The following is a 24,612-nucleotide window of genomic DNA, read 5'->3' on the forward strand; positions in this document are numbered from 1 at the left end:
TGCAATATTAAAAATAATGTTGAAAAAGTAAAAACACCATGAAATAAAATGTTGGACTCAATATTCTCAAAAGAGAAAAAATTAAAACCATAAATGAGTTGGGTTTTTTTTAACTTTCTGTCTAAATAAAGAAGAACAAAGAAAGAGAGCAGAAATTAGTTTAGTAACTCTAAATTGAGACATTAAACATGTAAACAAAAACATGAAGTCCAGCCACTCTCAGCAACGACTCCATCACGCTGTTTAATGGTGCCACCTAGTGGTTGGTTAAGACCATAAAGTGGATTTATTCAGCATTTCACATCTCTAAATATATATATTTTTGCTATAACCATGACAAAAACAACAGAATAAGCTACTCTGTGAACATGTTGTCTTTATTCTTTTTACTTACTATAGTCTTCATATATAATAATATCATATATATAATAATTATATAATATATGATTAACCACCATAACCAGGACCAATCAGAATGATCTAAGTTGGTAAGAATGAAGATGTCACTGATGAGATAAAAAGCTACATTTTATTGTGTATTTGTTTTCAAGGTTTCAAATCAAACACGGTTTTATAATAATATATATATATTACGAAAAAAAAAGGTTTGGATACGTTAAGACAAAATTGGTTTAAAATTTGTTAAACTCATTTATGAAAAGTGTCGATGCACTCAGGTCTTTGCTAGAATTTGACAGATATATCCACCATTATTTACAGTATTTATATAAACATCACCCTTATTTACAGTATTGATATAAACATCACCCTTATTTACCTGTTAAATGCCTTTAAATAATATTACAGTTATATAAATCATGTTACTAAATATAATGTTTTACCATTCTTCTCATATTTTAAATATAGGTCAAAAAATGCACCAAATTAAAACGTGTTTCTGTTAATGCATTTTAATTTTCAAATTAGCATTTTAATTTGATTTATACGGAATTAAAACGTAAATATCATTTTGTTTTTCATTTGAATTTAGTTAATGAATGTGCATTTTTGAAGATGAAAACTAACATGCAAATTGGATAAATTAGTATAATTTCTATTTTTCAGTCAAATAATGCACCCATATTCTGAAAATTAAGAAGCATTTCTGTTAACGCATTTTAATTTTCCTTCTGAACTTTCAGCCCTTCTGAAAAAACCTAGGACTTTGGCTTCATATGCACGGTAAATGATTGAATAAAAAGCTTTCCAGAATGGATGAGTGGGCGTGTGTGATGTGGGGGAGAGGTGCATTGATTTTTGGCAGAGTTTATTTAACACAGGCCGTCTCTGGGGCTCATCACAGTCAGCCATGGGTCGTCCTGGGGTTCAGATGTTAACATGGACACTGTTTGTCTACCTGAGTTGGATGTGTGTGGATCAAGCAGTGGCAGGGCCGTAAGTTCACTTTCATTGTTTATAAAATGGATCAAATTCACACTTTTGTTTGATTGTTAGCTCAATGTTAAATATTTCGATGCTCAATTTTATGTGTGTAGGCAGTTCATGGTCACCATTCCTGCAGTCATTGAAGCCGGAGCTGAAACGCCGTTCTGTGCGAGCCTCTTGAAGCCCAACGAGACTCTGGTCATGACCGTCACTCTGAGGTCCCTGCAGCAGAATGTGACTCTCATGGAGGAAACATCCAGTCAGGAGTTTCACACCTGCATTAAGTTCATGGTCAGCTTTTGAGATTCTTTTTGCTTAAATTCTCTGTGGAATTTGTGTCATAACTTCTAAAAACACGACTTCATTTGGACACTAAAAACGGAAAATCATAACACAGGGGTACCAACAAAATAATCAGCTTTCACAACCAAATGAACCCCTGTGAGCAACTTTCTGTTTGTGTTCATTTTGGCGCCCCCTGTAGACAAAGTGGCACCTCTCATACTTTGCTTATCTTGTTCTGATCTCTCCCTGCATTCATCGAACAATTAAATGTTGAATATCTTATGTGGAAAATGTCACAAAAGGATGTTTCTGCAACACGCAGGAAATCATCTTTTCTAACACCGACCCCCCAGCAGTGATTACGGGCTTAATACATACCCATATAAGAACAAATAAACTAATATCTCATGTTCTTGTTTGTGTTTGCAGCTCATAACAAGACATTGATATAAATTTCCATCCGTTTCATAATCAATTAATCGCCCCACTTTAACCAAACAAAACGTTTTTCTAATCTCCGTTTTGCTTCTAAAACCTATAAAAGCTCATTTTTAAATGTGTTGTTTGAATCAAGAAATGATTTAACAATAAGTGATCTAAAACTATTGAGCTTTCTTGTAAATTCTTCAAGATCATTAAAGTAAATATATGTAAACTCAAGCCGGACAGTTAGGATTGAAATTCTACCAAAGTGTTTGAGAGAGTTTTCATGTGTAAGTGTTTCTCCAGGTGTCTAAGAAAAGTACCCTTCTTCCACAGGCTCCTTTAGTACAAAATGAAGTCCGGATGTTGGAGGTGGAGGTCCGAGGGGCAACGTTTTACTCAAAAGAAGTCCGAAAAGTTATGATCAAAGCCTACCAGCCAAGCACATTCGTCCAAACAGATAAACCGATCTACCTCCCAGGACAAACAGGTAACGCTGATTAGTTTACCTATGATGACGTGAACAGAAGATCTCTGTTTGTGTATGAAATAATCAATAACTTTTGAGTAGTTTACAATTGGTATTTAAAGGGTCTGAGAATATTTTTAATGATTTATAAATTGATTTGATTGATTTGATTTGATTGATTGATGGATTGAATAGAATACTGAGATGATGAGATGTTTTAACTTCATGATATCTTTTCAAATTCCTCAGTGAATTTCAGAGTCGTTTCACTGGACAGCAAATTGAGACCTGTCAATCGCTTGGTAAGTGTTTCAATTCCTGGATTATTAGATTTTATTAATCTAAAGATTGGTACTTGGGCTGATCTGATTATATATTTGAATAGATTTACTGTAACAGTTAAACATGTGTTGTTTTGTTCAACCAATGTAAAAGTTGTATAGCAGTTTGTTCCTGAACCTCACTAGAAAGCCAACCCTGTGATTATGATAAGAAGCCTCTTAAAGAGTAGAAATAAAGAAATACATTAACAGTGTTTTATACAATAAAAACTGAAAAGAATTAAACAGACTGATTTTCTATGGAAAGACACTGACAACAATGAAAAGAATATGAATCAAAATGCCCTCTAATGCATCTCTCTTTCTTATTTTTTTCACAGTACACTGTCATTGAAATTGAGGTAAGACAATATCGACATGCCTTTTTTAATGTTGTTGAATCAGGACCTGTTTCACAAAAGGATTACACGACTATTGCAGACGCTAAACCTGTGCACAAGTGTCAAAAAGACAATGTCTAATTCACAAATCAAGTGTTCACTACAACTCTTATTGCACTGCAGAGCAAACAGCGTCTCTATGCGGCGGTGTTTGTTGGGTGTATTAAAATGAGCTTTTATGCTGTCATTTGGGAAAGAAGTTGGCCCCATTTCATGCAAATCGCCGTTATTGCAAAAAGCATCTAATTCCCAAACACAGGTGCTAACAGCCACACATTTTTAGGGAAGTAAAAAGAGCCTGTTGTGAGTTGGTGGTAACTGCGCCGCAGTATTTATAAGAGATGTCAGTCGTAAACTTTCCAGTCATCAGAAAAACAATTCCCCCTCTGTCTATTTTAAAAGTTAATGGATTGTAAATTAATTCTGTAAATGGGACGTTGACTTTACTTTTATATAAACAGATGTTAAAACTGTCCATGACTGTCAGCGTCTCCGCACTTCATCCACATGTGTAGAGATGCTCTGGAGCTGTTAGGCACAAGGATGCATGTGTTTTATTCTTTGAGTTAACCATTCTTGCTTTTTTCAGGGAGGAAGTTTTGTTTGAAAAAGTGAAAGCCATTTAACATTTTTTGACTTTTATGCTAAATGCATTGCCCAATGTTGTCTAACATTTAGAGAAGGATCAACATGAAGCAGGGTGGACTGGGCTTTATTCTGTTTTGAAGACATGTTTTCTCTGTATTTTAATTCCCCACTTTTGTCATGACTACAGGATTCAGCCAGCAACAGGGTTGGACAGTGGTTACAAAAAGAATCCAATGGGACAATATTGCAGCTTTCTTACTCCTTGAACTCTGAGGCCCGCGAAGGAACCTACAATGTCATTGTGTCGATTGGTGATGAGAAGATTTTGCATAACTTTAAGGTGGAGAAATACGGTGAGTTATTGTTTGTTTTAATACCTTCTATTTCAATACATTTGTATTGTAGCAATAATAAAAATGAGGTTTTGTCTGCAGTTTTGCCGAGATTTGAGGTAAAAGTAGAAGCACCAGGTGAAGTTAGTATCGGGCAAGAAGACATCAAAGTTGAAGTTTGTGCAAAGTAAGTCACACTTTTTTCATTCGTTCACTCTTAAACAAACTAACATAGTTACAGTTTGGTGAGAAAATGTCTCTATTCAAACACCACATGTTTTATTTGTCTATCTATGTAGGTATACATACGGGCAGCCTGTACCAGGAAATGTTAAAATTGAGATGCACCGACCTCTCAGTCGCTATTATACAAGGAACTATCAAGCTACCCCTGATAATCCAGATGGCCTCCCTGAGATAACTGCCCCATCTTACATGGAGATAAAACAGGTAGAGTCTGCTGGAACCTTACAAAGCTTGTGCACTATTTGACATACAACATACTGTATACATCAGAAAACAGAAGAGAATATATAAAGTCACCTATGTTATCATTCCAAAACAATAACTGAAGATTGTTTTCCACCATGGAAACCAGATTGAACCCAGCTTCAACTCGTTGGGGATTGAACCTAAATGTCCTTTATTTGATTTTAATTTATTATCTTTGATTAAACTCTTTAGGCAGATAAGGCCGGCTGCGCAACTTTTCTCATCAAGATGTCAACTTTCACAAAACTTGACCAAAAAGTTCTGCAAGATTCACTGCATCTCAAGGCCAGCGTGGAGGAGGAAGGAACAGGCAAGTGTCAATCTTGGATATAAATTTGAGAAAGACAGTTAATCTCTCAAGAGAATCTTGTGTATTTATTGTTTACATCTTTAAGAGCTTTAACACTGAGGCTTCTTGAACAGGTATTGCACATGATAGTCAGAAGAGACTTGATATATCCTACGTTATCGGAAAGGTTTTCTTCATGGACACACCCAAGATTTACGACAAAGGATCAGATGTGGAGGGAAAAGTAAGTGCACGCTCTCACCACTTATGCATCAGATCCTGTACACAGTCCAACCTTGTATTCTTAGTCGTACACCTTTGTGCTTTTAACAGGTCAAAGCTGTTACTTACGACAACACGCCCATTCCTGACATGAAGGTGCACCTGTTTGAGGGAGAGAGGTGGTCATCCCGTCTGCTGCAGAATCTCACAACTGACAGTGAGGGTGTCGCAGCTTTCACAATAAGCACAGCTGAGTTTAAACAAGACATCCAGCTTGTCGTAAGTACGATGTGAAACTGCACTAAAAACTAAGACAACATCAAAACACACAAAAAGGTCAAGACCTAAATTACCAATATGCTTCTACTGATCCTCTCAGATCATCTGCACAAATATCTGCATATGACTGGATTTTGGAGTCTTATGAAGAGGAACGTACTGCTTTCTGTTTTGTTGAGACTAAAGCCTGGTACACACTACAAGATTTTTTAAATCTTAAACGATTTTGAAAACATGAGAGACCCCACACATGACAACAATCCTGCCTGATTAACAGTTCAGATCGCATAGTGTGTGGTGTGCCGAGTTGATCGTCTCATTGCACACCACACACTAACCGATTAATTCGCTGACAACCAGAGTCTCGATTATCACAAAGTGTAATGTTGCACGGTCAGACGCGATTTAAGAGAAAACAAACATGACGGGCAAGCTAAATGTGGCTAGCTGTTAGCTGGTACAAACTCCTTTCCTTGTCAGTTGGATTGTGGTTTGTTTTACAGGACACGTTGTATATAACTTGTGTTGTTGCCACAAATCAACAAGTTGGTCCTGAATTCATGACATCCATTTAACTTTAGGCTTCGTGATTGCTGTTGTCGCCATGGTAATGTTTGTTGTGTTTCCTGCTTCAGTCAGCTTGCTTCCCTATTGGCTATTGTTCCGTTCCACGTGACAATTCACAGAGTCCGTGCTCGGCCGTCCACCCCACAGGATTTCTGATCGTAAATGTTGAACACGTTTAATATTTATGATTTCAAATCGGGGCGGCACCGATCATCTTCCTAGCAGATCGGAGAGGTTAAAATCACTCTCAACACACCTCATACCACAGGAGAATCTGACCAGATAATCTTTGGAACATCAGATAGCCGGCCTTCGCTGACGTTGGTCGGAAGGAGGGAATCAGGTCCAAAATCGGCCCGATTATCTTGTAGTGTGAACCCCGCTTTAGTTGAGTTGACCAATCGTGTTGAATGGGATTTGGTTTCTTTGCAGGGAAACAGTCCTTGTTGAGAACAGAATATGTGATATACAGATTCCGTCTTCCATCAGTTATAATGATCAACAGTTATGCCTTTTAGGGATCTGTATCAACATGTATCTACAAACACAAAAACAAAACATACAGACATAAAATCTGATGATTGACATCACTACCCATATACTCCCACGTCGGGATAGTAATAGTAAGTTACACAGAGGGTTCTGAAGTTGTATACTGAGTTGACTACCAAGTTGTTTTATACTATGCAGTATATTACTCCATCATAGTTTACCCTGGTTTACTTCAGCGGCATGATACTGAACAAGATACTGTGTTACTTGCAATAAACAGGTTTAAAGTTCAAACCCGAAAATAACATGATGCAGTGTGCATTGTTCCAGAGGAGGGGGGGATGGAATTCAAATTGAAATTATTCTCTCTTTGTTGAACTTGGTTTAAGGTCAACAGACATAGGCTCATTTCTGAACTTCACTCCACGATCTAGGTAAGCAGCAAACCCTCAGTGAGGTACGACGGGCATCGATCTCCTTACTACCAAACCGGAGAGCACACACTGACCTCGGTCAAACCTTTTGCTCCAGAAACTAAAACAATCAGCTCCCTGGAGGTGCAGAAGAAGGATCAACCACTTGCCTGTGACACAGAAGAAGAAATCTTCATCCGTTTCGTTGTAGTCGGGGAAGCACAGGGCTCTGCAGATGTGATGTATCTGGTAGGTGAACTGTTTCTAAGTATATTCATATTTTATATCACTTTGTAATCTGCTGTAATGAGAATGAGGTGTTACTGTGAGAGAGTATTACTTATTCTATGTGTCTTTTAAACTCCACAGGTCTTATCCCGAGGAGTCATTGTATGGCAAGGATTCAAACAGGTTGAAGTCCAAGATAGATCAGGTATTAAAATATTGGCTTTAATCATGAATCAGGAACTTTCTTGCTACGTGGGCCCAGAATGTAAATGTTTGTCTAACCTCTCAGGTTAAAGATTTCTTCACTAGAGAGAGGGAGGCAGGATTTCATATCTTTTTGCGTAACCCAGAGGTTCTTCACTCAACAAACACAAACTGAACTTTGTTTTAAAGCCACTGAAAATCTAAATCCACTAAAGCCTTCTTACTTTGTAATACAGGGTCCAAGTCGTTAAGATTTCTGTTAACTTTTACTGTAGTGGATTTGGTGTGGTTATATTTGAATATTTATCATGAAATGTTAAACGATAAATTCCATTTATCTGGTGATTCCTAAAATAAGGACTGGGAGCCTAAGGTCGGGCCCAGAGTTTTGACAGGGGAACCTGGCAACGCTTAAAGGCAGTGTTGGTAATTTTCAGAAACTAGCATGATTTTGAGAGTAGCATTCCCTCGGTGTTCCGTCTGCACCCATCCCCTCCCCTCTGTTCTTCCTCAAAAGCCTCGCCCCTCACTTACATACACAAGCGCCATTGGTCAAGAAGGAGACCTCAGCTCATGCTTTGAGTGTGGGCTCGGTCAAACATGGGGTAGAGAACGAGTAGGGAGACAGGGAGGCGTGTGATTGGTTCATCAGATTGGTACCTCGTGCAGACATTGGTCAAAGTTTTTACAGGCTTACAACTGATACAGATGGAGGATTTTCTTCGTTCCTTTTTCAGAGCACATGAGTCATTAATTTCTGTCAGGACCTAAACACAAGTTCAACCAAAATATTAAAAAGTGTATTTAGAGAAAATTATCAACCTTACCTTTAACCTAAACAATGCATACTGTTTTTACAACGCAAGCAAAGCATGGTTCTCAAAGTTATGACTTTGAAAGACTCAAACACCTTTCAAACCAGACGTCACAACTTTCAGTTTAGTCGCTTGCTAGTGTTTTCAGTTTGTCACACACTGAACTGCTATTCTGAACTTTTTGCAGCCAATCTTTGACATAATTTCTAAAAATATAGGATTTGTTTTCAATGCAGTAAAAGTGGATACATCTTGATGTGTTAGATGAAGGGTGGGGGCACATGAAAACATTTTCATCTTCCCAGAAAAAGAAGTTCCAGAACCACTGAATTAATCAATCATACGAAGTGTGATATCACATTCGGACAGCCTGATGAAGCCGCAGGCGAAACACGTTGTTCGATCACAATAAAATGCAATAAAGTTATTTTCAGTGTACCACAGAGTTTTCATTTATTTTTCATGGTTTGTTCCGTCAAGTTGCAACTGTGCGTACTTGAGAACGTATCAGCTGTGCACGGGGTAACCTGTTGACCATTTAGATAATTCTGTCTATTAAAAGCCTGTTTCACTGTTTCAGTGACTGAGGGCGAGATGTCCTTTAAGTTCAGAGTGTCCCCTGAGATGTCCCCAGACGTCCAGGTTGTGGCTTACTCTGTCCTCCCCAGTGAGACGGTGATCGCGCACAGTTCTGACTTCTCCACTGAGAAATGCTTCAGTCACAAGGTCAGTGTTGACGTCTCCCAGATTTGTTGGTTTCAAAAATAGTTATTGTTGTCCCATTGACAATATCAGTTTTTCTTTGTGTCAGGTGTCGCTGGAGTTTTCTCCATCCTCAGCTGTCCCAGGAGAAGAAAACACCCTAAAGTTGACAGCCCAGCCGGACTCTCTGTGTGGTGTGAGCGCTATCGACCAGAGCGTCCTCATCAAGGAGCCCGGGAAAACTCTGGACGCAGAAAAGGTAAATGCTTCAATAAGCTAAGTGCCTATTAGTCTCCATCAAGAACCAGGTGACTCTTTTTAACATGACAGACCAATATTTCTCCTGTTGGAAACTCATTGGAAACTCATTGGAAACTCATTTTTGCTGCCATTCCTGTCTTTTCAGATATTTAATTTGTTGCCAGTCAGAAAATCTACCCATATTCCATACTCAGCTGAAGATGCTTTAGAGTGCCTGACAGTGAGATCAAAAAGATCCTTTCTGCCGTACCGCCCACGGCGTGCTGAAGATGATGCTTACAACGTTTTCCAGGTAATTCTTGTGCAATGTTTCCAATATTAAAGGTTTGGTTGTTGTGTTTAATACATTTTTAAGTAATCTTTCTTTGTTGTTGTTGTTGTTGTTGTTGTTGTTGTTGTTGTTGTATCTAGAATGTTGGGCTGAAGATGGTAACCAATTTGTTTATTCGGACACCATCATGCCTCACCTATAGAGGAGAAGAATACCACCGGGGCCACCGGGGCTATGGTGACTTTTTATCTTTAATTTATCATACTTGCTCGTTGAATTTGTCATCGTTTGGTATTGTTGTTTTTTTGCATCTGTTTGATAAGGAGCCTTTCCCGAGCCATTCAGAAGCTGTTGTAAAATATAAAGCAGAACATCCTCATGTTCTGATGAAATATTTTCTGGTTTCTCTACAGGAGGAAGAGGTTATGGCAGATATAGGGTTTATGTGCCACAGATTATGGCCTTGTCTAGTTCATCTGATTTTCCAAGCAATAAGGAGTCTTCAGTTATAGAGACAGTCCGCAGTTTTTTCCCTGAGACTTGGATCTGGGACCTTGTGGAAGTTGGGTGAGCTTCTATTACACGACTGGCAAAATGTACCAAAGATTTTCAAAATTTACACATGATGGTATGCAGTGATGCCTGCAGGATTAAATGTTTTAGCATGAACTTCACGATAAGGCGCTAGAAATGTTTTGATGTTATAGCGTTACCTCATTATGTTACACCAAAGATTCACATTCAAATCCATGTGTCATGTGGTGAATGGGGCGGCCAAAGACCTCATCTTAAAAACAAAAGGGTGGAAAGAAAACCTTAAGAAGAAAGGAACCAAAATGCAGTTTAGACAATTACAATAAACTGGAAATACATTTTTAAATGGTATGGGTTAAAGGCCAAACATGTTTGTGCTTCATAAAAACATGGCTTAGGTCTTACTCTCCAAGCAGGATCACAACAGCCAATCAGAGAAAAGAGCAGGGAAAGAGACTAAAGCTTCTTCTTGATAAAAAATGAGTTTACTTAAGAAATGTTTGTTGATCCATCCCACACAGCTTTGATGCTGATGGCAAGGTTGTAATCAGGTTTGAAAGCACTCAAATAATGTTGGACTGTTGAATTTTTTAACTGTGGAAACTCTTAATGCTGTTATTCAGTGTGACAATTAGTGTGAGATTTCCTGTAGAGAAATCTGAGATCTCTTGAAATTTTCAAGCCATAACAGAGACCGATGTGTTTCTTTGTTTTTGCTGATTCAGAGAGTCTGGGACAAAGGATGTGCCCCTCACTGTTCCTGACACCATCACCACCTGGGAGACGGAGGCTTATTGTTTGTCCCCTCAGGGTTTCGGTTTAGCTCCTCGTAAAGAGCTCACTGTCTTCCAGCCTTTCTTCCTGGAGCTCAGCCTGCCTTACTCCATCATCCGAGGCGAGAACTTTGAGCTGAAGGCGACCGTCTTCAACTACCTGCCCAGCTGCATCATGGTAATGAATGCTTTTACCCCTACAACATAACAATGTGAAACGTTTGCTTTAATATCCGAAAAGAACCACTACTTGTCTTGGTCTCAACACTTCCACAACCTGAAGAAGAACAGATCTGGTCAGTGCCTGAAGAAGGCACTGTAGCATCCCTCCTACCTTAGACAATATGATTTTAATCTTCAAGGGCCCCTGGCGTCACTTCGAGTTTACCCCCGCTGCACTGACAGCATCCGTTTTTTTTTAATTGAGTCTAACAAAGCTCTTCTGACAGTGGTGAAACCGGTGTCCTACTGGTTAGTTTGTCCCATGTACAGAGGATGGCCCGGGTTCGAATCAGACCTTTCCTGCATGTCATTCCCCGCTCTCTCTCTATCTCTATCCACAGTCCTGTCTCTCAAATAAAGGCATAACTAGCCCCAAAATTCACCTTAAAAAAAGGAGAGGCTGTAATATGAAGGGGTTAAAGTAAATAGTTGTTAGAAAATACTCCAGTAAAGCAGATATATCTTCAGCACTAACAACGTACTTGTATGTCTTTTAATTCTTGAAATCAGTTAAAATAACGTTAAAAAAACATTTTTTTAACACACACAGTCATGCATAATCAACTTTCTTTTCTGGATCAAAAGTTTATCAATGTCATTATGAAGAGCTTGTCTGGGTCTTTTTTCAGATTGATTAATTGTTTTCGTTTTGATCATAAAATACAGAGTTGTCTCTTTTGAACAGGTCACTGTGACTCCAGCCCCCTCCTTGGATTACACCCTCACCCCCCTCTCTGGTGACCAGTACACATCCTGTTTGTGTGGCAATGAGCGCAAGACCCTCAGCTGGATCATGGATCCCACAGCTTTAGGTGAGGGACAAGTTTATTGTTGTCTATGTGACACTAGACATTTTTACTCATGCTCTCCTGAAAATGTCGAGTAAGTTTCAGACAGGCTGTTCCTGATATCTTCCTGAGTCACTTGCGTCTCAGGAGGCGTAACGAGACATAAAAAGAACGACAGTAACGTGGCAGGTGAAGCAACAGCGTCCATTGGTTCTGGAACCAAACTCCTGGAGAGGGTCTGGACTCTCTCTTTTTCTGGAGTTGCCCAGGGTGAGAGGCGCTGGGCGGGTGTGGGGATACTCACAAGCCCCCGGCTGAGTTGCCGCTGTGTTGGAGTTTTCCCCGGTGAACAAGAGGGTCACCTCTCTGCGACTTCAGGTTGTTCAGGCTCTGAGTGTTGTATGTGCATATGCACCTAACCGCAGTTCAGAGTACTTCCTTGGAGTCTCTGGTTGGGTACCTGGAAGGGGTTCCGCCTGGAGACTCTGTAGTCTGGGGTCCCCTCTGCCGGGGGACTTCAACGCTCACGTGGGCGACGACGGTGACACGTGGAGGGGGGTGATTGGGAGGAACGTCCTGCCCGATCTGAACCCGAGTGGTGTTTAATTGTTGGACTTCTGTGCTAGTCATGGATTGGCCATTACAAACACCATGTTCAAACATAGGGATGTTCATAAGTGTACCTGGTACCAGAACACCAGAGGCCAAAGATCGATGATTGACTTTGTAGTTGTTTCGTCAGATCTGCGGCCGTATGTTTTGGACACTTGGGTAAAGAGAGGAGCAGTGCTGTCAACTGATCACCACCTGGTAGTGAGTTGGATCAGATGACGGGGAAGGCTGCCAGACAGACCTGGCAAACCCAAACGTGTAGTGCGGAACGTCTGGCAGAGGCCCCTGTCCATGGGGTCTTCAACTCCCACCTCTGGAAGAACTTCTCCCTCATCCTGGGGTAGGTTGGGGAGATGGAGTGCCAGTGGTCCATGTTCAAAGCCTCTATTGTAGAAGCTGCGGCTAGGAGTGGCCAGAAGACCGTCAGTGCCTGTCGTGGCGGCAACCTTAGAACCCGCTGGTGGACACCAGTGGTGAAGTAAGCCGTCAGGCTGAAGAAGGAGGCCTTTCGGGCTTGGTTAGCCCAGGGGTCTCTGGAAGCAGCTGACAGGTATCTGGTGGTTCGGAGGGCTGTGGCTTCAGTGGTTGCGGAAGCAAAAACCCGGGTGTGTGAGGAGTTTGGGGAGGCTTTGGAGAAGGACTTTTGGTTGGCCTCAAGGAGATTCTGGCAAACCGTCCGACGGCTCAGGAAGGGAGAGCAGGGCTTTCCCCAGGCTGTTGTCAGCAGGGGTGGAGAACTGCTGACCCGAACTAGGGACATTGTTGGGCGGTGGAAGGAATACTTTGAGGAACTCCTGAACCCAGACAACACATCCTCTGAAGAGGAGGCAGAGTGTGAAGATCCAGGGGAAGCCTTACCACTAACGTTGGCAGAGGTCACTGAGGCAGTTAGAAAGCTCCTCAGTGGCAAGGCGCCAGGTGTCTATGAGATTTGCCCTGAGTCGCTAAAGGCTCTGGACATTGTTGGGCTGTCTTGGCTGTCTCGTGGAAATCTGGGACAGTGCCTGTGGAGAGGCAAACCGGTGTGGTGGTTCCCATTTTCAAAAAGGGGGACCGGAGGTTGTGCTCCAATAATCGGGGTATCACACTTCTCAGCCTTTCGGGGAAAGCTTACTCTAGGGTGCTGGAAAGGAGTCTCCGGCTGACTGTTGAACCTTGTATACAGGAGGAACAATGTGGATTCCGTCCTGGCCGTGGGACAGTGGACCAGCTCTTTACCCTTGCAGGGCTTCTTGGGGGAGCATGGGAATTTGCTCATCCAGTCTACGTGTGTTTTGTGGATTTGGAGAAGGCTTTTGACCATATCCCTCGGGGGATCATGTGGGGGGTACTGCGGGAATATGGGGCCCCTGGGCATTTGTCACTCCCGCGTAGTTGGTTCATCCTGCGCATGCGTCGGCGTCTTTGCTCACTGGAGAGAAGCGCTGCCAAAACTTTTTATTTTTTATCAAGTTTTAACTACTTCCTCGGTTATACTTGTGTTTTTAAGTTTTAAGTTTTAAGTATTTATTCAACATAGATAAACATTTTTAGCCTTTGGGTGTTTGGATATTACTTTTAAAGTGTGGTAATCACTGAAGCCTGCCACTGGAAGACTTATGCTAGCTTAAAACTGTTTGTAAACATCTGGAGCTAGCCATGTCTGTGTGTACGAACTGCGAACATCAGTACTCACAGTTAAAGGACGATATCGAACGCCTTAAGTCCGAACTTCGGAACAAGGACCATCTGATTGAAGGCTTTGTTTCCGTGGCTGCTGCACAGTCAAAACACATATCTTATATGCAGTCCTCGAGCCTGGCGGTCTGATCGCCATCCGCACCATCCTCGCCGGCATCAAAGCTGGTGTCTGCCTCTGCCGCCACTCTTCCCTGGATGACCTCCACTCACCTCGGCCTCGCGCGGGCCTACCCGGAGGGACCGGTAGCCGAAACGACTGGGCACCGCTCTATGGGAGACCTCAGTACAGGGGCCTCGGGCACTGATGGCGTTGGGACAGAGGGTCTGGCCAGCACCCTCACTGCGCTGGACCAGGACGCCACAACACCGGCCCCATCAGGTAACTCCGAGGGCGCGCCAGGAAAGAGGCTGCTGGCCCCAGTACACAGCTCCACTCTGAAGCCGCCCGAGCTACCCTGGACCGACGTGGTGCGCCGCAGGCGGAAGACGGACCATCTGGCCCCTCCGCAACCCCGGATGACCCTCCACAACTGCTTCACGGTGCTGAAGGATGAGGCTCCGGTCGGCCTGGGACTGGAGGAGGCTTCTGCTGCCGCTGTGCGTACTCCTGCACCAAACGGAACTACTTGCCACTCCGCCAAGGCTCCACATGGATTTGCCACCTCACCTCCACCTGCAGCGCGTTCTTCTGGTCGGGAGGCCCGCCACTCGGCCACTGGGAAGAACCGCCGGAAAATGCTGCAGGAGGCTGTCACCAGACGCTCTGGGGGTCTTCCTCCGGCTGAGCCGCGGCGGCGGTCTGCTTCACTGCAGTCACCTCAGCATGACCCGCCCGCTTTACCGCAGGTGGTAACGGCCGAGCGCCCGCAGGCCGATCCAGGTAGCACACACTCATCACCTCCTTGCCCTCTTTTTCCCCCGACAACTCTTATCATTGGAGATTCAATCACCAGGAATGTCCGCTTCTTTAATGCCACCACACACTGTCTTCCCGGCGCCACTGTCCCCGTAGTCCTAGACAAACTCCTCAGTCTTCTGCCTTCACTCCCAGACTCAATTAAGAGAGTCGTTGTACACGTGGGCACAAACGACTCTTCCCGGCGGCAATCTGAGTGCACCAAAAAGGATTTTAATCTCCTTTTTAAGGTTTTAAAGAACTGTGGAAAATCAGTTTTTATCTCTGGACCCATTCCAACCTTTGATCGTGGTCCTGAGCGTTTTAGCCGTATCCTCTCCCTGCACACCTGGCTCCAGCACGCTTGCAAATCACACAACCTTGATTTTATTGACAATTTTAACCTGTTCTGGAACCGTCCTACACTTTTTAAAAGCGACGGGATTCATCCAAATCCGTTGGGCAGTCAAATGTTGTCCGCTAATATCCAGCACGCTGTCTAGTCCTCAACACCTGTATGACATCCATCTGAGCACACACCCACTTCCAATCCCCTCTCACCTGTTTCACCTCAGAACAATCTACTCACAGCAAGCTCCTCCCCTGCTCCTCACACCTGGTGTCACTCTTTTTCTCCTTCTTCTCTGTCCTCCAATAACTACATACACTCGCTACTGTCACAGACCACAGCACTGAATTCACTATCACTGTACACGTCACCAGTAGACTGTCTCATCAACATCTGTCACCTGTCAATTACTGTAACCACTCCAATCTCACCCAAGTACGCCTCCAACCTCTCCCACAACCAACCTTTAATTGCACTTCAGCTAACTTTGGTCTTTTAAATATCAGATCCCTTAATAATAAATCTTTTATCTGCCTTGATTTTATAAATCATAATAATCTGGACTTTTTTATTGTCACTGAGACCTGGTTGACTATGGGAGATTGCAGTCCTCTGATTGAAGCAACCCCCCCTGATTTCACTCACCTTCATCAGCCCAGGCTGTCAGGCCGAGGAGGGGGGGTTGCTGTTATTCATTTTAAAAATTTAAAAGATTTGAAATGCTCTCCAATTTTACACACTCATTTTACATCATTTGAGCATCTTGGTTTTATTGTTAACTTAAAAGATCCTGTGTTAATTTGAATCATCTACAGACCACCCAGACCTAACAATGTTTTTATTGCAGAGTTTTCAGAGTTTTTATTTCCAAGTATGATAAAATCCTTGTTTTAGGTGATTTTAACATACTTGTCTGTTGCCCCTCTCAGTCCCTCGCGGGTGATTTTATGGATATTCTAGAATCTTTTAACCTTACTCAGGCAATACAGGAACCCACTCACTCTAAGGGCCACACACTTGATCTTGTTTTATACAGTGGTCTCAGCCCTAACAACTTACTAACCCCAGAATTTTATTTAATGTTTTAGAATCAATCACCACCCCCTCCCCTTCTTATTTTACTGATCCTTCTCAGGATCTATGTGAGAAGTTTTTAACTTATTTTACTAATAAAGTCAAGGACATTAGGCAACAAATCATCCCCCCAGACCGTATTTTACCAGCAGGGAACTTAACAGTTATTTTAGCAGTTTTGAGCCGGTGTCCTTGACCTTTTTATCTGAAATTTCAACCCACATGAAATCAGCTACGTGCAGCCTTGATTTTATTCCCACAACATTTCTCAAAGAGGTTTTTAACACAGTTGGACCCAATATTTTATCCATTATTAATAGTTCCTTGGCGGAAGGTGTAGTCCCCTCTGCTTTTAAACATGCTGTGGTCCAACCACTTTTAAAGAAACCCAACCTTGATCCCACTGATTTTAACAATTTTAGACCAATCTCAAAACTTCCATTTTTATCAAAAGTTTTAGAAAAGGTGGTTTCAACACAACTTTTATCTTTTATGACTGAAAATAACCTCTTTGAGAAATTCCAATCCAGTTTTAGAGCTTGTCACAGCACAGAGACTGCCCTCCTCAAGGTAACCAATGACCTTCTTTTAGCAACAGATAGAGGGGAGGGCACAATTTTAATTCTTTTAGATCTTAGCGCATCTTTTGATACTGTTGATGACACAATTTTAACTGGTCGTCTCAGAAAATGGGTTGGTTTAAAGAATACTGCACTTAGCTGGTTTTACTCTTATCTTTTAGAAAGAACCTTCGCAGTCACCATCGGTAACTACTCCTCCTCTACCTCTAACATTACCTGTGGTGTACCGCAAGGTTCGGTTTTAGGTCCCATTTTATTCTCCATTTATATGCTGCCTCTTGGCCAAATAATTGAACGCCACAATGTCTCCTTTCACTGCTACGCAGACGACACACAGATATACCTTCCTTTGAGACCTGAGGAAGCTATGAGCCTAGCTGCTGTCAGAAACTGCCTAAACGATATCAACTGCTGGATGGCACAAAACTTTCTCCAACTGAACAATTCTAAATCTGAAATCATAGTATTCAACCCGCCAAACTCCACTCATATCTCAAAGAGCAGCCACGGTCCCTTATTCGCCAATGTCCAACCCACCGCCAGAAATCTAGGAATAACATTCGATTGCAATCTCACCTTTGAATCCCATATCAAAACAGTTGTCCGATCATGCTTCTTCCATCTACGCACCATCTCCAAATTTAAAACAATTCTAACCCAACCAGACCTTGAAAAGATCATCCATGCCCTCATTTTCTCCCGACTTGACTACTGTAACTCCCTCTTTTCCGGAATCACAAATAAGTCACTGTCTCACCTCCAGCTAGTCCAAAATGCAGCAGCTAGGCTTCTTACTGGTTGTAACAGACGACATCACATCACTCCAATTTTAGCTTCATTACATTGGCTTCCTGTATGTTTTAGAATCGATTTTAAGATTTTACTCATTACTTTTAAAGCACGGACGGGGTTGGCTCCAAGCTATATAACAGAGCTACTGACACCATATGAGCCAGCCCGCAGTCTTAGATCCTCAGGTGGGGGCCTCCTGGTCGTTCCAAAGTCGAGACTTAAAACTAAAGGTGACCGGGCCTTTTCAGTCAGGGCCCCTCGACATTGGAACGACCTCCCTGAGGAGATAAGACTTGCAGATTCCCTCAATTCTTTTAAATCCCTTCTTAAAACATACTTTTACAGACTTGCTTTTATGTGATGTCGTCTTCTTAATGTCTTTTCTTACTGGTTTTACTATTTTTATCTTCTTTTACTTCTTACTGTCCTTTTATTTATGGTCTTATCTCGTATTTATGCTCATATCTTAATCTACTCTTGTGTTTTAACTTGGTAATTTCTTATCTTACTTACTTTGTCTATTTATGTTTCATATTTATATTTACTTTGTATTTTTATTAATATTATAGTTTGGGTTTTTTTGATCCTTTAACCACTTGTTTCTATTTCTTTTATTGCTCTTACCTTCTTATTGCTGTTATCTTTTTATTTTCTTTTATCTCTTTTAGTTTCTTACATATTTTTAAATCTTTGGTCCTCTTGGTCTCAGCTCGTGTTGTTGGGTTCTTGTGTTGCCTGGGTTCTTATAATGGTTCTTGTGATGGTCGGGTTATATATGTCTGTTGGGTATTGTGCACTTTGGGTTCTTTTCTGTTGAATTGTATTTAATTATTCTTAGTATTTTGCATTTGTTTGTGTTTGCTTTAGTTTGTTCTTGTTTTTGCTGTTTGTCAAAGCACTTTGTAAACCTGTGTTTTTAAAAGGTGCTATAGAAATAAAGTTATTATTATTATTATTATTATTATTCAGTACGAGCCATCTGGTCCCTGTATGACCAAAGTGAGAGCTGTGTCACATCCTCGGCACAAAGTCAGACACGTTCCCAGTGCGTGTGGGCCTCCGCCGGGGTTGCCCCTTGTCACTGGTCCTGTTTGTGATCTTCATGGACAGGATCTCAAGGAGCAGCCGGGGGGAGGAGGGTTTCCAGTTTGGGGACCTCAATATCTCGTCTCTGCTTTTTGCAGATGACGTGGTTTTGTTGGCTTCCTTAAGCTGGGACCTCCAGCAGGCATTGAGGCGGTTTGCAGCCGAGTGCGAAGCGGCTTGGATGAGGGTTAGCACCTCCAAGTCCGAGGCCATGGTTCTCTGTCGGAAAAGGGGGATTGCTCTCTCCGGGTGGGGAGTGAGTCCTTGCCCCAAGTGGAGGAGTTCAAGTATCTCGGGGTCTTGTTCACGAGTGAGGGTAGGATGTAGTGTGAGATTGACAGACGGATTAGCTCGGCGTCAGCAGTAATGCAGGCGTTGTGCCGGACCGTTTTGGCGAAGAGGGAGCTGAGCCTGAAGGCAAAGCTCTCGATTTACCGGTCGATCTACGTTCCAACCCTCACCTATGGTCATGAGCTAAGGGTAGTGAAGAATGAGATCTTGGATACAAGCGGCCGAAATGTGCTTCCTCCGGAAGGTAGCTGGGCTCAGCCTTAGAGATAGGGTGAGGAGCTCGGACATTCGGGAGGAGCTCGGAGTAGAGCCGCTGCTCCTCCACATCGAAAGGAGCCAGTTGAGGTGGTTTGGGCATCTGTTAAGGATGCCCCCTGGATGCCTGCCTTTAGAGGTTTTCCAGGCATGACCAACTGGGAGGAGACCCCGGGGCTGACCCAGAATGCGCTGGAGGGATTATATATCCTGTCTAGCCTGGGAATGCCTCGGAATCTCCCAGGAGGAGCTGGAAAACGTTGCTGGGGAGACAGAAGTCTGGGTTGACTTACTGCGCCTGCTACCACCGCGACCCGACCTTGGATAAGCGGAAGAAAATGAATGGATAGATGGATGGATGGATGGATGGATGTTCTACTCTAGTGAAAACAGTCTATCTGGCATATAGTTTATAATGTGTTTTTCCCCTTTGTTTCAGGGGTTGTGAACGTGTCTGTGACCGCCGAGGCTGTGGCGTCTCACACTTCATGTGACAATGAGATAGTGAGCGTGCCAGAGAGAGGTCGCGTCGACGTGGTCACAAAATCCCTCATTGTAAAGGTTTGTACCTTACAACAAAATGAAAAAGAATCTGTAACTCATAGAGCGAAACTCAAATTAATATATCTGGATTTTATTTACTTGAATCTATGCCCTGCTTTTATTTGGGGTTGACCTCTATATGAGACAGCACTCTGGCTTTGTTGTCATCTTTCTTTTTTTCTTGGATCAACAGAGAAATGTCTGGCTGCTGCTTCTCCTGATTTGTATTAGACAAACTTGACAACTGACAGTATTCAGGTTGTTTCCTCTGAGCCTGCAGAGCGATCAGTAACTTTTACATTTAGTGTCAAATAAAGAAGAAACAGGCGCTTCACTGCACAGACAACCAAATACTTCAAATCATGAATACATGTGTCTAATTTAGACCAGCGTTTATATGTATCAAAGTGTCATAGCATCAGGCTACAAAAAGACTAGACATGATATTGAGATCAGCTTTTCTTTTGTGTAGTATTACAGTATTATCAATAGCATCACATGCAAAATATGTGGAACTGACATCATCTCTGCTCCTCAGGCTGAAGGAACCGAGGTGATCAAGACCCACAACTGGCTGCTCTGTCCCAAAGGTCAGCGTGGTCAATGCAAGAGATTCTTCCCGACATCATCATGTCAATCTTTTTGACATCTTTGTTTGCATACTGAGTCCTTGTTTTGTTCTTCTCTGTAAAGGATTTGTTCTCTGTTTGCAGATGAGACTTTGACAGAGGAAGTAGAGATATCGCTCCCTGAGAATGTGATTGATGGATCTGCCCGTGCTCTTGTTTCAGTCCTGGGTAAACTGATGATTTCTCTTTGAGTGACTGGAGTGATTGTCTTTAAAATGTGCATCTTAACAGCTATTAACAGACTTTGATGTGTGGCGTTGCCCTGAAAGGATTTATGGACCGCTGTATTCATGGTTTTTACAAAGAGCTCGACTAGTAAGGTTGAGAAAAGATCGATGAACCTTAGTCACCAACTCTTCTTAGGAAGATATTTCTCCTCAACTCTTTTCCAAGTTTTTAAGATGACTCTGACATTTCCCAAAGTTTTCTTATCTTATCTGGGATTTGTTGTTACAACTGAAGACAAAATCAACAAACACTCAAGACTCAGAAGCTTACTTACACACTTCTAATTACTGAAATGATCATTTATTTTGCACATTTATAATAATCAAATCTCTCCGCTATAAGCCACAGTCTGTTTTGGGGGTCTCTCCGAGGGAAAAAAGGTTTAAACTAATTTGTGATGATTTCGAGTCATCAACGTGCAGTTTCTGTGCAGCTGTGTATCTGTGCGTTTTAGACTGGTATGTTGGTCGCACAGGTATACAGTATATGACACAGCAGACCTTTAAGATGACAAAGTTATTAAAGTGTGTCTTATACACAAAATTTGACGGTATGTTTTAAATGTAGTCCACTTTTATTTGAATCATGCAATGTTTGGTCTAACCTTAAAAATGTTAAATGATGAACAAACTAAGAACTTAGGTCACAATCTCTAAAATGACGTTGAAAAGAGATCAGGCAAAGTCAACAGTTATAACCTGCCTTTAGACGCAGATATTTATATGCCAATCTGCCACACGTTCAATCATTTCACAGACAAAAGTTTTAGCACAAATTAATCCTCAATATGTTTTGATTCTGAATAAATATGTTTCTCACTTCTGTTTCACTTTCACCCTCAGATTTCAGATCAAACGATTTCATTTCTCTTAATAAGCACTCAGTTGTGCCTAAAAGTCCTTTCGAGTGTTTGTAGATTTTCTTTTTAGCTGAGAATAAATCCCAGATAAGAAACCATTGGTGACTGTAAGAATGTAAAAACTGTGTAAGTGTGTTTCTGAGTGAGGCCCAGTGTTGTTGATGTGCTCAACATTTAACCATTGACAGGTAAATTAACACAAGTCAGCATGTTTGCACCAAGAAATAAAGTCAGCGTTTTTGTTCAGGTGACATCCTGGGCCGAGCTCTGAAGAACCTGGACGGTCTGCTGCAGATGCCGTATGGATGCGGCGAGCAGAACATGGCGCTTCTGGCCCCGAACATCTACATCCTCCAATACCTGAAGAACACGCAGCAGCTGACCCCGGCCATCATGGAGAAGGCGGGCAACTTCCTGACCAGTGGTGTGTATCTGTTGTTTTCATATCAATGCAACAAAAAAAGAGAATTATTCTATCTCCTCCTTCTATCAACGTACCTCACTGTTTTTACTAACTTAGAATAAAGTACATGATGTGTTAAAAACTAAAGATTCCTGCAGGTAGGATAGTTATGCAGATGAAGTACAATGGTTGTCATAGTAACATCACATATAGACACCAATTGAGAAACACACCTAAACAAAAAAAAAAGTCTTGTTGTAAGAGAAACCATGGCTCATACTGAGAGACATAATCAAAGGTAATGTGAGATTATAAACATATCCATGACATTTATTTAAAAAAACATCTTAAAAAAGATGATTTATTAAGATATCATCATTTATTTGATGCTAAACTTTGAATTCTGAATGTGTTTCAAAACAGGAAACAGCTATTCTATTAGAAAACTTGGACAGCAGGCCACACATGGATGATAAGCCCCATGATGCTTTGATTTAATCTTTACTGAAGTAAAACATGTGTAGAGCAGATTTAAACACCTGCTGGGCCCGGTTGTTCAAAGTTTAAAAAATGGTTTCGTAATGGATTTAGATCAGGTGATCTAATCCTGTTTTAACCTGATCAAATCTAAAGTTGTGTTGTTTAAACCTTTGGGTGGGGTTGTGATAACATCGATCATCCTGATCCCAGCAGAGGGCTGATTCAGACTACAGGGGGAAATGTGAGAAAGTGCACTGAGAGAGATCACAACAAACGTTAGCATACAGTCTATAATCGTGCAACGGTAGCAGAATATAAACGTCAACACCGCCTTCAACTTGCTCACTGTGAATTCTCCTGAATATTTCCCGCTGTGTTCTCACATCAGCTCACACATAAAGCAAGTTTTTCTGAGTTTTGAACAAGTGTAATGTGAGTCTGTGTCATCATCTGTGATTGTTCTACAGGCTACCAGAGACAGCTGAACTACAAGCATGAGGGAGGAGCTTACAGCACATTTGGAAGCGGATCAGGGAACACTTGGTGAGAACATTACTGAATCCTATAAGTCCCTTGTTCTAATGACTTCTCTACAGAGAGACAGGAAATGTGAGGAGACAGTGGGGTATAACGTGCACCAAACAAAGGCAGGATGGGGAGTAAAGAGGTTCATTATCTGGAATAAACAGACACCCTGCAGCCAATCAAAATCAAGTATTCACTTAGATTACGGTGTAACTTTGTTTAATGTCCTCAGGCTGACGGCTTTCGTGCTGAGATCCTTCGCCAAAGCACAGTCTTTCGTCTTCATTGACCCAAAAAAGATTGCAGAGTCAAAGTCTTGGCTGGTGAGCAAACAACAGGAACATGGCTGTTTCCAAAAGTCGGGGAAACTCTTCAACAACAGAATGAAGGTAAACACAAACTGTGTAGAAATGACATAAGATTAAAATGGGTCAAATTCAAAATTAAAAAAATCTTTATCGGCATGGGAAACATGAAATGCCAGAAATTTATATTTTTTATAAACTTTTGTGTAATTGTCGTTGGACATCCCTGTCACAGTAAATACAAATCTCTGTTTGCTCTCTCTCTTCAGGGCGGCGTCTCTGATGAAGTGACTCTCAGTGCGTACATCACTGCTGCCTTCTTGGAGATGAACTCATCCAGTAATGTGAGTAGAGACTTGTTCAAGGACAAACAGCTTCGTCGTTGTTTTCTTATTTCTATTATGAAGTGTGACTCCTGGAGTGAACTTTGTCCCCAGACATCGACTGACACACAGCACACCTGTGCTCTAACATCGATGAATGCCATGTCCTCATTAACTGGAAGCTGAGGCATGTTTTTCCTAAAAAGCGTAGAATAATATCCATCCAAGACCATGAGACTTGAGACACACACACACACACACACGCACATGAATGTCACAGTGGGTCACCAGAATGACAAAAAGCAGTTTTACTTTGTTTACCTCACGTTCTAAAACACATCCTTTGTGAACTTATTCTCTGCAGGCTGACATGTGATTTGAATCAAGCAAACTTTTAATTTCTTCTTGACTTACCCATGAAAAGTACGTCTTTATATACTCCATATAAGAAACAGTTTTGTCATGCTCATTTAACCTCAGGTGTCGGTGCCTACAATCGTTTATTCTCAGCATGACAGCTCACCCATTTTACGTTGTGATCCTTCTTTGTGACCCAAACGGCCCATAGTTGGTCGGCCATTCCGGCATTTGACCAAATCCCAGATGGTCAGACTGTCACTGGCCTGTGTATTGTGTTTTTCTGCTGTTCTCCCTAATTAAAGCTGCAAACTCACTTCAGTCATTTAACGGTTAGAGTGCAGGAGGACTGTCAGCCAGATATTAGCATGTCTGTGGAGAGGGGCAGAAATGAGCAGTCAGAATCATTTTACACCGACCAGGAAAGAAACGATGGGATCAAGTGTTTGCATGGATATTGATCTGAATAACAAACAGCATTCAGAGTCTTCAGATTGGCCTTTTTAACCTGATCAGGCTTTATTCTGATTCTTAGAAGTGAATAAAAGCAATAGTCTCAGCTGTATCATTTATAACAGAATAACACCAC

The 24,612-nt window shown here is 41.8% G+C and overlaps 1 protein-coding gene across 1 annotated transcript in view; it reads left to right on the forward strand.

Annotated features, from left to right (window-relative positions):
* Window positions 1-1,281: 1,281 nt before the first annotated feature.
* LOC132980076 (alpha-2-macroglobulin-like) overlaps window positions 1,282-24,612 on the forward strand; it is a 30,099-nt gene continuing 6,768 nt past the window's right edge. Inside the window, exons 1-27 of the mRNA XM_061045991.1 lie at window positions 1,282-1,395; window positions 1,497-1,677; window positions 2,431-2,584; window positions 2,813-2,865; window positions 3,225-3,245; window positions 4,060-4,225; window positions 4,307-4,391; window positions 4,504-4,654; window positions 4,889-5,006; window positions 5,120-5,229; window positions 5,319-5,486; window positions 6,980-7,207; window positions 7,328-7,391; window positions 8,786-8,931; window positions 9,017-9,166; window positions 9,314-9,460; window positions 9,580-9,735; window positions 9,894-10,006; window positions 10,699-10,924; window positions 11,654-11,780; window positions 19,811-19,932; window positions 20,453-20,504; window positions 20,628-20,711; window positions 21,878-22,054; window positions 22,981-23,056; window positions 23,271-23,427; window positions 23,613-23,687. Coding sequence (XP_060901974.1) covers window positions 1,310-1,395; window positions 1,497-1,677; window positions 2,431-2,584; window positions 2,813-2,865; window positions 3,225-3,245; window positions 4,060-4,225; window positions 4,307-4,391; window positions 4,504-4,654; window positions 4,889-5,006; window positions 5,120-5,229; window positions 5,319-5,486; window positions 6,980-7,207; window positions 7,328-7,391; window positions 8,786-8,931; window positions 9,017-9,166; window positions 9,314-9,460; window positions 9,580-9,735; window positions 9,894-10,006; window positions 10,699-10,924; window positions 11,654-11,780; window positions 19,811-19,932; window positions 20,453-20,504; window positions 20,628-20,711; window positions 21,878-22,054; window positions 22,981-23,056; window positions 23,271-23,427; window positions 23,613-23,687 — 3,393 coding nt within the window. The 5' untranslated portion in view covers window positions 1,282-1,309. The remainder of the gene's footprint in view (window positions 1,396-1,496; window positions 1,678-2,430; window positions 2,585-2,812; window positions 2,866-3,224; window positions 3,246-4,059; window positions 4,226-4,306; window positions 4,392-4,503; window positions 4,655-4,888; window positions 5,007-5,119; window positions 5,230-5,318; window positions 5,487-6,979; window positions 7,208-7,327; window positions 7,392-8,785; window positions 8,932-9,016; window positions 9,167-9,313; window positions 9,461-9,579; window positions 9,736-9,893; window positions 10,007-10,698; window positions 10,925-11,653; window positions 11,781-19,810; window positions 19,933-20,452; window positions 20,505-20,627; window positions 20,712-21,877; window positions 22,055-22,980; window positions 23,057-23,270; window positions 23,428-23,612; window positions 23,688-24,612) is intronic.

The sequence above is a fragment of the Labrus mixtus genome, chromosome 9 (assembly GCF_963584025.1).
Source record: "Labrus mixtus chromosome 9, fLabMix1.1, whole genome shotgun sequence".
NCBI lineage: Eukaryota > Metazoa > Chordata > Actinopteri > Labriformes > Labridae > Labrus > Labrus mixtus.